The following is a 14,639-nucleotide window of genomic DNA, read 5'->3' as shown; positions in this document are numbered from 1 at the left end:
TTGTACAGTTTGGAGGACCAAGTTCAGTACACACCTTATTAATAAGTTTGGGGGTGGCTTAATGGAAAAAAAGAGTGAAATGAATGAAAATGCAAAAGTAAATTATTTCCTTCCTTTCCACACTTCATACTCCAGTCCAGCGGGTGGCGCTAAACACATGCGTTTGTTTACTAAACACCTTAAATCTCTGAGGAAGAAGATTAGTTCCACCGTGTTCTCTGTTGTTTTGTCGTGATGATGTTTTAATACAAACCGTTAGAAATGTAGTTTCTGTTAACAGAAAAATACAGTTTTTGAATCAGCTCCGTAAATACCTGTAATAGCCTCACTGACTAAGTTTTGAAGCAAACGGACATATCTGGAGGAATATAAGCTGAACTGAGGTCTGCTGCTGTGAAGATGGTGTTTGTTAAAGAGGAGGACATGAGTGAACCAGAAACCTGGAGAATAAAACAAGAAGAACCAGAAACCTCGGGAATAAAAGACGAACCAGAAACCAACAGAATAAAGGACGAGGAACTAGAAACCTGGAGAATAAAACAAGAGGAACCAGAAACCTGGAGAATAAAACAAGAGGAACCAGAAACCTCGGGAATAAAAGACGAACCAGAAACCAACAGAATAAAGGACAAGGAACCAGAAACCTGGATAAAACACGAGGAAGACGGAGGTTGGTCTTTGGTCTTCTTAATGACTGTGGTACACAAAGCTTTGAACTTCTTTTTGAGAAAATAACGTTTATGCATGGTTGGTGAAACACCAACAATTTAGGCCACTAAAATAGGGTCATAAAACACATACAGAACATTTGTTTACTTTTGAGAACTGGATATAGTAGACTAGAGTTCTTTTGAGGGCTGCTCGATTATGGCAAAAATCATAATCACCATTATTTTGGTCGCTATTATTTAACAGGATTATGAGTGGGCCATATGTCCAAAACGTTATATGAGTGATTTATTTAAAGGTAGTAATATTTACCAATTATATATGTTCTATACAATCATCTACATGTTATAGACCAGTGAAATTGTACAATTCCCAGTACCGCAGCAGAAAAAAAACAGACAGTTGTTGAAAATAATTTAACCGTTACCGGACCCAAAAACAAATAGTTGTTGAAAATAATTAAACAGTAAAAAAAAAAAAAAAAAAAAAAAAAAAGAGGAAAGCAAAGAATAAATAGATACAATTGAAATAAACTTTTAATTATATTTGTTATGCCAGTGTAAAGCTTTACAGTATGGAAGCCTGTTTTCCCCAGGTCAGAAAAAAAATAATGCCTTAAAAAGTCTAAAAGTAGGAGGACCAAGTTCATTACACACCTTATTAATAAATTGGGGGTGGCTTAATGTGTGTGTGTGTGTGTGTGTGTATGTGTGTGTGTATGTATATATACATGGGCGACATTAGGGGGGGGCAAGGGAGGGGGGGGGCAAGGGAGGGGGGGGGGGGGCTAGGGGGGGGGGGGAGTTGCCCCCCCTGTGGTTAGTCATGAAATCCTGGACAGCCCTGCTGCAACTGCTTTAGCCAAGCTTAGGCTCGGTTGTACTTGGGAACTAGACGGTGCTATATAACCCTCAAACGAAAGCAAAGCAATTGAAGATCTGGCAAACTATCCAACGTGTTTTTGCAGCGTTGAGCAATGTAGCCAATCACAGACATATCTGTTGTTTCCGAACAATTAGAAACACTTGTCAGAATTCACTCACTGCTGAAAGCGCCTGATCAGTTTTTATTAAGTGCCGTTTTGTGCGCTCGTGAATCATCTTATGAGTGTAGACGCGATGTAAATAAAATATTAATTGTGTAGTTTAGAGAGCTTTATTAATTATAACGGAATTTTGTGAGATCTCTATGAACTTTTAGTGATAATAAGGGAAGCGTGCTTTGCACTTTCCAGGCTATAATCCATTTAGAATTTGTATGAAACTTTCGTTTTTCGGCACATGCAAGCTGATATGTTTTGGGAGTGACATTTGCATATTTACGCTGGGTTTATTCTCGAAATAACAGTGAAGCAATAGACGGGATAAAAATATATTTTCCCCTTCTCCCAAAACAACTTACTGTTTCAGCTATAAAATAGTTCAGTTTTGTATGTAATGGCAAAATGTTTATATTTAGTTTCGTTTTTTATTTAGCTAATTTAGAAAAACGCTTGGAGCATTTTTTATTCGTTAAATATATATATATTTACCGAACAGCACCCAGCGGAAGACTGATCATAGTCTGTTTGATCAGTTTGCCTTCTCAAATCATCACGACTTGCCTAAAATGAAATCTATACATATAAAACAGTTCAAGTATAAAACAATGGTAGTTTAAACGTTACAGATAAATGTGCGCTATATGCGCATAGTTTGTGCAGAAAGTGGAAGCTAAAGCTTGCAGGACATCGAGGCACCAGCGCGATCACTTGCATTTTTTTCATTGGAAGCAATTTAAAATTATCCGTCATTTTTGCTCACAAAGTACGAGTAATACATCGAAAAAAAACGTTACAGCATTTTTATAAAATAAAGAAAATAAAAATTATGTGCTTTCTGCCGTCTGGTTCTTGAACAGGAGTGCTTAACAAAATGAAGCGAAATGCATGCCTCACAGACATAATAAATACATTTATAGAAAGCTTTAAATTATTACTTAACGAAATAAAACAAATCAAAAGCACAAACTCTTTCATGTAATCCGTAAAGATGAATTTCTCTCTAAAGGCGCGTCCAAAAAGGAGATTGCGGGATCTTTGCGACACTGACTCAGAATACACAAATTAATTAATAAATAATTCATTTATGTCCTTACTCTTTCCTCGACACATTCATTGTTATTTATTTTTGCCAGTTTTGGGGCAAGCTTTAGCCTATTGTGTGCGCTTGAACGCGGATTCAGCTGCGCTAAAGCACACTAAACGGTGTCTGAGACGATCTCAAAAGTGAAAGCGAAAGTGAAGTTTCGTGTTGTTTCCACCAGCGCGGCATTTTTTTTCTTCACCATAATTGATGGATGTCTAAGTTATGAAAATAAGGCGAAGCCTAAAACAGGCCCGGGCCGGCCCGGGCCCGAAGCCGTAGCCCTGGGGTGTAAAAAAAAGACAGGGCCCATCGGCCCGGGCTGAAGTGCAGCGCTTTAATTGACTGCTTTGATGTGCTGCAATACGGTAGGGCACTGTTTTAATGCTTACATCTGATTTTTTTTTCTTGCCCCCCCTGACTCAAGAGTCAAATGTCGCCCATGTATATATATATATATATGTGTGTGTGTGTGTGTGTGTGTGTGTGTGTATGTGCAGTTGAATGAACAGTTTAAAGACTCAAAGACAGTCTCTTGCCTCATCTTGTGGAGTAAGAATGAAACTGCACTGACTGACAGCTCGTCTATATATAAAAGAGCAGTTTTTTATTTGTATCTCTTATTCTGCTGTATTGCTATCTTTAAATTAATCACTAATATAATCGTGATTACAATATTGACTAAAATAATCGTGATTATGATTTTTGCCAAAATCGTGCATTTATGTGTATTTGTCATTTTTTTTTCTTTTCCTCATTTTACTTTTCATGATAAATTTAAAATTAGGGCTAAGCGATATGGCCAGAAATATTACGATGATGTTTTTTTTTTTTTTTTTTTTCATGTCATACTATACCAGTATTTATCAAAATATTAATTTATCATTAATATGGAAGGAGATGTTTTCCACGTGATTGTTAGACCATGAGAATGAATGTATAACTGAATTATTAATTGAACTGAATTAAATTAAAATGAAATTAAATGTATAGCCTATACCTAAACATTAAAGTCTTTTAAGTTACATTTTAATTTAGAGCCTTTTAATTTGTATTTTTCCCTAAAATCTGTGTTTTCCATTTTTTTTATAGAAATGTGTCACTTTTTTTATTTATTTAATGGATTCATAAATGTTTAACATTCTTGAAATATAGGACAATAGCCTATATAACAATAACAAACTTTTTTTTTTCTCACATAAGACGCTGCACGACAAAACCTTGTGTTTAATATAAAAACATGGATGGTGAAAAAAAAACCCATCTTGAATGATATTCCTTAAAAATAACAGTAATACTACTTTGAGAAGTAAATCATAGTAATATATTTCTGCTATTTATTCCATGTATAATACACTTTAGAAAAAAATATCTATTTTCATTTTGATTTGTCTATAGACAAACTTTAGACGGCCCCTGTACATTATAAAAGTAGCCCAAAAACGTTTGCAGTTTTTCCCGCTACTGCATTTTCAAAATAGCCCAGTTGTGCGGGAAAAGCTTTTTGTTTGCTGATTGGCTGCTGTTGGTTTGAATGCCACATTTTTAAAGGGTTTGTTCAAAACTCACAAATATAGCTTATGTATATCCAACGGCAAAATAACGTTCAGAAATGGAAGAACAAACTAAAATCTCGTCTGTAAATATGTCGCTGTGGATATGTATAACGTGTAGCCTATATCAGCATCGCAACAACAATAAAGCTGTAGCAATAAAAAAAAAAAACACACACTTAAAAACTGTAAATGAATGTAAATGAATCCAGTTAAAAGTACTTAACTGTCCTTTTTGATTAATTCAATGCATCCTTTAATTAAAGTAATTTATAAAAAAAATCATAATGACGCCTATACATTTGAATTACTGTAAATGTAATAACAGTCCTTATTGTAAAAACACAAAATAATAATAATCAACTTTAATATTCAGTGAGGACTATTAGACTACGTTTTATTTGGTGAGGGACTTGAATAATGGGTAGGGGGCTCTGGCACAAAAAAGGTTGAGAACCACTGTTGTATTACCAAAATCTAAACACGATATATTATTAGTAACTTATTGCAAAACAGTAGTGATTTTATGATTAAACTGTCTTTATTATCCCTAGCGCTACCAAATCTGCTTCTGGTGTCACATCTAAAGAAGTTGTGAGAATTGTATCACTTTTATGTTCACACTTCTCAGCTTTTTACAAGTTACTAAAAATGAACCATTTTCCTTTTATTTCAGAGTTGATTAAAGAAAAAGAGGAGAATGAAGAATCAAGTGAAGTTGATGAGAATAATTATGTCGAAACTGGAGAAAAACCTTTGAGTTGCTCTCAAACCAAAAAGAAAAAAATAAAGAAAGGAAGCGCCAAGAAATCTTTCACCTGCACTCTGTGTGGAAAGAGTGTCTCACACAAAAGAAGTCTTGAGCGTCACATGAAACTTCATACTGGAGGGAAGCCGTTCACTTGTGATCAGTGTGGGAAGAGTTTCTCACAATCATCGTACCTTAAGAGACACATGAATGTCCACACTGCTGCAGAAAAACCATATAAGTGTTCACACTGCGACAAGAGATTGAGTCGGTTAGCATATCTGAAAGCACATGAGATGATCCACACTGGAGACAAACCGTATGAGTGTTCACACTGCGACAAGAGATTCAGTTCTTCAGCACATCTGAAAACACATGAGATGATCCACACTGGAGTAAAACCATATAAGTGTTCACACTGTGACAAGAGATTCAGTCTGTTAGCAGATGTGAAATCACATGAGAGGATCCACACTGGGGAGAAGCCCTTTAAGTGTTCACACTGTGACAAGGGATTCATTAGGTCAGGGCACCTGAAAATACACCAGATGATCCACACTGGAGAGAAACCTTATAAGTGTTCACACTGTGACAAGAGTTTCAATCATTCATCATATCTGAAAACACATGAGAGGATCCACACTGGAGAGAAACCGTATCACTGTGATGGATGTGAGAGACGTTTCACTCATTTCTCTGCTCTACACAGGCATAAAAAATCATTTCACATATATGGGGAAAATTTTGTATCTTATCAGTGTCCTATCTAGACATATCAAGTGTTTTGGGCAACAGGTTCTCACTCCCAACTCGTCGTATATTTACGTTTGGTCAGGACCCCTTTGTCGTCACATTTTGAGGCACTGCTTTAAATAACAAACCCTTGGCGTCAATAAGCTGATGCGAAAGGCACTGGGAATTTTTTCATCATGATTAGATGATATATTTGCCATTATTGCTTATGTATTGGGGTGTGATTTTTTTGATGCAAACAGTCACAACAGTTTTATTTAATATTACATTATTTACACATTTACGAGCCATAACCCCTGCCCCTAAAATTACCATTTGGCAATAAAACACAGATATAACAGGCAGATACAACTACAGTCACAATTTATTTAAAAAATATGAACATTCCAAGTCTTCTGAGGCAAAATGATTGATTTGTGAAAGGAACAGGATCGCCGTCTTCTTCCGCCTTAAAGCTCGTTCTGTTTGCTGCTTGAATTAAAAAAATGCCGCCAGACAGAAGAAGCCTTAAGTCAGCCTTGGATGTGTGGCTCTTGTGTGTCTTGTGACTGATTGCGTCATGCTGTTCTGAAATGCCATTGGCTCCTTTTGCCATTTTTGGAATCGATTCCGATTCAATTCCAAGAATTGATTCCTCACAGTTGTTTTTGATTCTTTTTTTTTCTCGATTCTTGTTTGTTAGATTGGAGGAAGCATATTTTATTGTGACTGCAGGACGTAATAAGTTGCATTCTCATAATATGAAGCTTCATTTGTAAAAATTAAGATTTTTCTGTAGCTCTGACTGATTTTAAATTGTAATTTTGTCAGCATTGTCCATGAAAATAGTCACAACCCCGCAGCTCAGCAGGGACATGCATTTATTGCATAAATAAAAAGCGTCTAAAATGCACGTGCACAGTTCAGCTGAATGATGTTGGTCAACATTTGAAGTGGATCCAAAAAGTTTTTGGTTGTAGATCAACTTTGATGAAAGGTTTTGATCCACTTCAAATGTTGACTACTTTATTTGTCACTTGTAGTTTGCTTACACTTTCATTAGGGAAAATGCAAAACATTCACAAACTGTTCTTGTTCAGGAAGCTGAAGAAGATGCTGTAACACTTTTTATAAGCCTGAGATGTATTTTTTAAAATGTATTCTTCATTGTTACTTTCAAAACTAGTTATTATTCTGTGATATATTTAAAAAACACAGATGTAGGATATTATGTCATGCAGCTTTGTAATTGGGTCTGCTGTGCTTCTCTTGTAAGTATGAATGGATACCTGAACCTGGTATTAAACAGAGGTGGGAAGTAATGAATTACATTTTAATTACATTACATTACATTTTTTAACGCTCAACATTCAAAAGGTAAATATTATTCAGCCAATAAAGTCTATGTCTATGTGTTTCCTAGAAAATTTAGTCTAGTACTATATAAATTACAAAGGTTTAATTGGCATCATTCTTTCAAACGACCCGACCGACCGCGACCCGAATATCATTAAAATATTTTTGGATGACTATAACCACGGTGACCCCAGGCGCCCGCTCATTTTGGATCATCCCGCGCATCACTGGTGCAAATTCATTTCAAATGTTTAAGAATAAACAAGAAAGCATGGATGTTTAATCGGCATACATCAAAACACACACAAGCTTAATACAAGTGCAGCCCGAGCCCGACGGGCAGCAGCGAGCGTGCCTCCAGCGCAGTTCGAGTTGCGCGATCATGCGCACGCAATAGCCTAAAGCTTGCCACAATGGGGGAGAGGGCAGGCTACTGTGTGCGATTGAAGGTCTAGAGCGGCTTGCCTGGCTGGCTGTGCATTAGGGATAAAATGCATAACTGATTCTACTAAAATTTATATTGGCCAGTGGGGTGGCCAAGAGTAGGTCAGGAACCAAGTGACCTTGGGGCGCGTTTCCTAAAAGCATCGTTAGTCAACTGTGGCCGCCAATTCCATCGTTACCAACATAGTTCAACTATTGGGTGTTTCGACACCATAGTTCAAACGAACATACACAAACAGCATCGGAAACTTACATGGTTGGAACTACAGCTCTCGACATGTGGTAGAAGCTAGTTTCTTGTTAGTAAGACATGTGGGCTTAATAAAAAAAAAATTTGAGCACAATTTGCAAGCAAACATGCAGTACAATTGCACTTTAATCTTTAATCTTTGTATTTTTGAGCGTCCTTATAGTCCTTATATTATAGGCTATATATATAGCCTATACATATATATATCTATGGTTCAAACGACAGAGATGCGACCTTGTTCGGGAAACAGTCATGACTTGCTAGTTCGTTTCCACAGCAATGCATGGTACTATGGAGGTTAACCAGCGAGTTGTCGTTCTACGGGAAACGCACCTGATGTTAATTTAATTATGTTTGACTCTTGTATTTGCATTTTTTACAATCTGCTATTTGTTGCTAATAAAAGTTGCTCATATAGCTGTGCGTGTTATTTTGTTATTGTTTCAGTAGTGTTTGGTTTTCAGTTTCTGAAGGTTTACGCACAAGCCAACAGTTTGGTGAGACTTACGTCATTATTGTTTTATTATTCACGGTAATACCTTATACCGGGGTAAAATAGGGAGGAAGTTTGACGGTATCAAAATTTGGATACTGCCCAAGCCTAACACACACACACACACACATATATATATATATATATATATATATTTACATATACACTTTACTTCAGCCTATGTTTTCAAGGAGAGGCATGAGGAAGCTTTCCAAACAGTTTTAAATTCAGGGTATTCACTTCATATCAATCAAATCAGAAGTAACTAGTAACTAGCTATAGTTTTTTCAGCAGATACTTTTTTACTCTTAGTCAAGTAACTATTAAGATTGTTACCTTTACTCTTACTTGAGTAAATATTTCCATAAGTACTTGTACTTTTACTTGAGTACAGATTTTGGGTACTCTACCCACCTCTGGTATTAAACAAGCTTTTTTTATTTTTTTATTTATTTTGTTACTTTTTTAATTAGGCTACTAAAGACTGTAGTATTGATGAACTCTAATGTTAACTTTTCTTCTGATTTACTAAGTCGAATTTATGTTGTTTGTACAGTTTGGAGGACCAAGTTCAGTACACACCTTATTAATAAGTTGGGGGGTGGCTTAATTGAAAAAAGAGAGAAATGAATGAAAATGCAAAAGTGAATATTTCCCGTATTATTTCCCGCCTCTTGCCGCTTCACACTCCAGTCCAGCGGTTGGCGCTAAACACATACGTTTGTTTTTTTCAAACACCATTGAGCCTCAGAGGAAGAAGATAAGTTTCACCGCTCGCTGTTGTTTTGTCGGGACGCTGTTTTAATACAAACTGTGAGACATTTCTGTGAACAGAAAAATACAGTTTTTGGATCGGCTCTGTAAACACCTGTAATAGCCTCACTGACTAAATTTTGAAGCAAACGGACATATCTGAAGGAATATAAGCTGAACTTCGATCTGCTGCTGTGAAGATGGTGTTTGTTAAAGAGGAGGACACGAGTGAACCAGAAAGCTGGGGAATAAAACAAGAGGAACCAGAAACCTGGGGAATAAAACAAGAGGAACCAGAAACCTCGGGAATAAAAGACGAGCCAGAAACCTGCAGAATAAAAGACGAACCAGAAACAAACAGAATAAAGGACGAGGAACCAGAAACCTGGAAAATAAAACAGGAGGAACACGGAGGTTGGTCTTTGGTCTTCTTCATGACTGTTTGTTGTACATTAGGCTCACAAAGCTTTGAACTTCTTTCTGAGAAAATAACGTTCTTGGTTGGTGAGACACAAAAAAATTAGGTCACTAAAATAGGGTCATAAAACACATACAGAACATTTGTTCACTTTTATTCACTTTTGGGAACTGGATATAGTAGACTAGAGTTCTTTCGAGGGCTGCTCGATTATGGCAAAAATCATCACCATTATTTTTGTCGCTATTATTTAACAGGATTATGAGTGGGCCATATGTCCAAAACGTTATATGAGTGATTTATTTAAAGGTAGTAATTTCCAAATATATATCTTCTGTATATACAATCGTCTACATTTTATAGAGCAGTGAAATTTTGCAATTCCCAGTACTGCAGCAGAAAAACTAATCGTTGTTGAAAATAATTAAGCAGAACCCAAAAACAAATAGTTGTTGAAAATAACAGTCAGAAAAAAGGACAAAAACAATAGAATAAAAAGATACAATTGAAATAAACTGTTTAAATTGTTATTATTATTATTTTTTTTTTATGCAAGTATAAATCTTTACAGTATGGAAGCCTGTTTCCGCCAGGTCAGGAAAAAAAAAAATGAATGCCTTAAAAAGTCGAAATTCTGATTTAAACACATTGGTCACAGGATAATGGTCTAATGATAAACAGGACATTCCAAAATTAAATACTTTGGCTAACTTGGCTTAAAACAATTTGGAGGACCAAGTTCAGTACACACCTTATTAATTAATTGGGCTTAATGGAAAAAAGAGTGTAATAAGTGGAAATGCAAAATCTGATATATAGATGGAAAAGCCTTAAAGTACGTCTAACATTTTTCTTAAACATTTGCATATATATATAGATCACAGTACTACTGCTTTTGCTGTATTTTGGATCAAATAAACGCAGTCTTGGTGAGGCTTAGGGTTAGATGACTAATTTAAAAACATTACAAATCTTCCTTTTCAAAAACCTTAGACTGGTTTAACATGTTTGTTCTGTCATGATAAAAAGTCCTCAGGGGACTATGGTGATGGCATTTTTTCTGATTGTTCATTTTCGAGGTCAAGATCTGTTATTTGTACTTTACAGGTAAAAAAAAAATGTTTAAACTACATTATCAGTACTGTAGAATTTACTTTCATTTAATTGAAATACGGTACTAATACTGTAAATAGAGTAAGAAATAGTACTGTAAATGCAATTACAGTAATAATACTGTGAATCCAGCTGCCAGTAAGTTAGTGTAAAATTCACAGCAACCTTAAACTGAAACTAAACTGTTTCTTTATTTTACAAAAGCATATTGTTTTGTTGTTATTATGACTATACACAAATATAAGTAGACCCTTTGCTGTTTCAAATAATATTTTATTCTTATCTGTGTAAATTGAGTATTTTTTATTAATTTTTGTGGTCATCAAGAAAAAAAAAAAAAAAAACCATGACAGACCACACCAGTGCTGTCTTTGACTCCAGAGGGTAATACTAATGACAGTTATACATTTTAGAGTACTTTTAGATTTAGTTTGTTGTAACTGAAACCATCTTTAGAGCTGTTGAATAATATAGATGGAGCAGCAAATAATAAGGGACACTTTTTTTCAACAAAATGTATGTTAGAGTACTTTCACGTTTTTTCCCCGAGTTACTGACAAATAAACTGTTTTTGCTTTTATTTTAGAATTTATTGATAAAAGTGAGGAAAATGAAGAATTGAGTAAAGCTGAGGAGAAAATCATTTCAAAACTGGAGAAAAAACTTCGAATTGCTATCGAACCAAAAAGAAAGATTTAAAGAAAAGAAGAACCATTTTGTTTTATTTTAACAATTCCGTCGGTGAATAAGCAGCCTACAAAACGCTAAAATAAATCAACGAAACAATGCATTTAAATAAGAAAGTAGCCTAAATAAGTGTTTGCTCTTGGCAGCAGGGGAGTGGGCATCCACGATACGGTGAACATCTTTTATTGATAGTTTTGGTAGGTTCTGTAAACATTTTGTAAATTCATGATGATGCGATGAAGCAGCAAGTTAACCGGAAACTGATCTGCCGATCCCCGGGAAAAACGGAAGTACTGTATGTCACGGGACTTGCGCACAGAGCTTATTCGGTATACTTTCACAGTTGCACTAAAGTACTACTGAAGTAAAAGTACACTTTTAACCAGTGTATTTATAGTGTATCATTTTTACAATTTTATTTAGCATAAAATATAAGATTGTACTATTAATGTACTTTCTTGTATTTAAGTATTTTTTTGTGCACTCAAGTACACTTTATTTTTACATGTGTAGTCATTCATCATTACTTGCTTTATATTTTGAAATGATTCAATAATTATTTATATTAAATGTCGTCAAAGTTCTGCACTATTTTTGTGTATGTAGTAATAAGTCACAAATCACTAAACTTTTCTTTACATTGTCGATCAGTTCTATTTAGCATGAGTAAAATATATTAATTTTCAATATGAAATTACTGATGTTAATACAAGTAAATTTCTTATGCTTCAGTTTTTAAGTTACTGAAAATGAACCATTTTTATTATTATTTCAGAGTTGATTGAAGAAAAAGAGGAGAATGAAGAATCAAGTCAAGTTGTGGAGAAAAGTCATGTCAAAACTGGAGAAAAACCTTTAAGCTGCTCTCAAACCAAAAAGAAAGATTTAAAGAAAAGAAGAGACAAAAAATCATTCACCTGCACTCACTGTGGAAAAAGTTTGACAAGCAAATATAATCTTGATGTTCACATGAGAGTTCACACTGGAGAGAAACCTTACACATGTGATCAGTGCGGAAGGAATTTCGCAAAATCAGCAAACCTTAAGGAGCACATGAATATTCACACTAGAGAGAAGCAGCACACATGTGATCAGTGTGGAAAAACGTATTTACGGGCTTCAGGTCTGAGGAAACACTTGATAGTTCATACAAAGGAGAAGCCGCATTCATGCCATTTGTGTGGTAAGAGATCGTGGCATCTACAAAGTTTGAATGTATATCAGAATATACAAACTGGTGTGAGAGAAAACATGTGCTCTAAGTGTGAAAAGACTGTTACTTCAGCAACCTATTTAAAACTGCATGAAAGGAGGCAAACTAGAAATAAACTTTATAAGTGTTCGCACTGTGACAGGAGATTCAATTATTCTGGAGAACTGAAGATACATGAGAGGATCCACACTGGAGAGAAACCTTATGAGTGTTCACACTGCAACAGGAGATTCAATTATTCACGAGCCCTAAAAATGCATGAAATGATCCACACTGGAGAGAAACCGTACTCCTGTACTCAGTGCGGGAAGAGTTTTGCAAGAAAATGGTGCCTTAGGAACCACATTAATGTTCATACAGGAGAGAAACCTTTCCGTTGCGATGAATGTGGGAAGAGATTTACACAATCATTACAACTTAAAGACCACATGAACATCCACACTGGAAAGAAACCTTATATGTGTTCACACTGCAACAAGAGATTCATTTATTCAGGAGAACTGAAGGTACACGAGAGACTCCACACTGGCGAGAAACCTTATGAGTGTTCACACTGCAACAGGAGATTCAATTATTCAGGACACCTGAAAATCCATAAGAGAATCCACACTGGAGAGAAACCTTATAAGTGTTCACACTGTGACAAGAGATTTAATCAGTCAGTATATCTGAAAACACACGAGAGGATCCACACTGGAGAGAAACCTTATAAGTGTTCACACTGTGACAAGAGATTTAGTCAGTCATCAAATCTGAAAACACATGAGAGGACCCAACATGGAGAATAACCTTGTCACTGTGCACATATAGGAAGCATCTCATTTAAACATCTGCTTTACACAGACAAAAAACACGCACAGTTTGTAGTGTATTTCTGTGGCAGAAGTACACAGACTGGTCTGGGCATGTATACGTACATGTATACCCATCCCTACTTGTAAGTCAGTAGGAGAGAGAGAGATCCATCTAATTTTTTTCTTTCTTTTAGTATGTCACAAATCCACTAGCCTTTATCACAAGATGAGTCACCAGCCACACCAGCCTCCTACCTTCATTCACAGTCACCAGACTATTAATTACGAACACCTGCATCCACTTACCTTTTCCTACTTTGGCTGGTCTCAAGGTTACATTTCCTTGAGCTTGATAAACCAGATGAGCTGGAACGACGACTCTTTGGGGGCCAGTTTTTTTGCAGGGACTGAATGATGAAACCATTCACTGTGATCTCCCCAGTGGTGATTTCTCTCTGATCGAGCTGATACATTTTGTCTTCTTCCTGATTGGCTTTAATTACGAAGTAGAGAAAGTAGCGGAACCCTCTAAATCTCGTCGTTCAAACTCCTCTGGACTGTGCTGTGTCTCCATAGCTCATCTCACTCTGAGAATCCCCACGTCCAACCAACCCCAAAGGACCACCAGGTATCCGGTACGCCACCCTTGTCCTCAGTCCTGAGCCACCAGTCATTCCCAAGTCAAGCTTGCGGTCCACAAGAAGGTCAAGAGAAAGTCTAGTCCGCTGGGCTCTGCAGAGTCAAATCCGCCAGCCACTCCGCCTCGAAAACCCGCCTGACTCTCCAATGGCAAACCCTCCTGACTCTCCTATGGCAAACCCGTCTGACTCTCCAATGGCAAACCCGTCTGACTCTCCAATGGCAAACCCGCCTGACTCTCCTATGGCAAACCCGTCTGACTCTCCAATGGCAAACCCGCCTGACTCTCCTATGGCAAACCCGTCTGACTCTCCAATGGCAAACCCGCCTGACTCTCCTATGGCAAACCCGTCTGACTCTCCAATGGCAAACCCGTCTGACTCTCCAATGGCAAACCCTCCTGACTCTCCTATGGCAAACCCGTCTGACTCTCCAATGGCAAACCCGTCTGACTCTCCTATGGCAAACCCACCTGACTCTCCTATGGCAAACCCACCTGACTCTCCTATGGCAAACCCACCTGACTCTCCAATGGCAAACCCGCCTGACTCTCCTATGGCAAACCCGTCTGACTCTCCAATGGCAAACCCGTCTGACTCTCCAATGGCAAACCCGTCTGACTCTCCAATGGCAAACCTGTCTGACTCTCCAATG

At 36.7% G+C, this 14,639-nt stretch overlaps 1 protein-coding gene across 1 annotated transcript; it reads left to right on the top strand.

Moving 5' to 3' along the window:
* The first annotated feature begins 198 nt into the window (after positions 1–198).
* LOC141342223 (uncharacterized) lies at positions 199–14,419 on the top strand. Its single transcript, XM_073846664.1, has 5 exons — positions 199–670; positions 5,022–5,852; positions 8,323–8,372; positions 9,322–9,535; positions 12,115–14,419. Exons 1-5 carry the CDS (start codon positions 400–402, stop codon positions 13,338–13,340), a joined length of 2,592 nt encoding a protein of 863 aa, XP_073702765.1. The 5' UTR covers positions 199–399; the 3' UTR covers positions 13,341–14,419.
* Positions 14,420–14,639: the final 220 nt, after the last annotated feature.

This window comes from Garra rufa, chromosome 1 (assembly GCF_049309525.1).
Source record: "Garra rufa chromosome 1, GarRuf1.0, whole genome shotgun sequence".
Taxonomy (NCBI): Eukaryota; Metazoa; Chordata; class Actinopteri; order Cypriniformes; family Cyprinidae; genus Garra; species Garra rufa.
The sequence above is the reverse complement of the archived record's forward strand: the minus strand, read 5'-3'. Positions and strand labels throughout refer to the sequence as shown.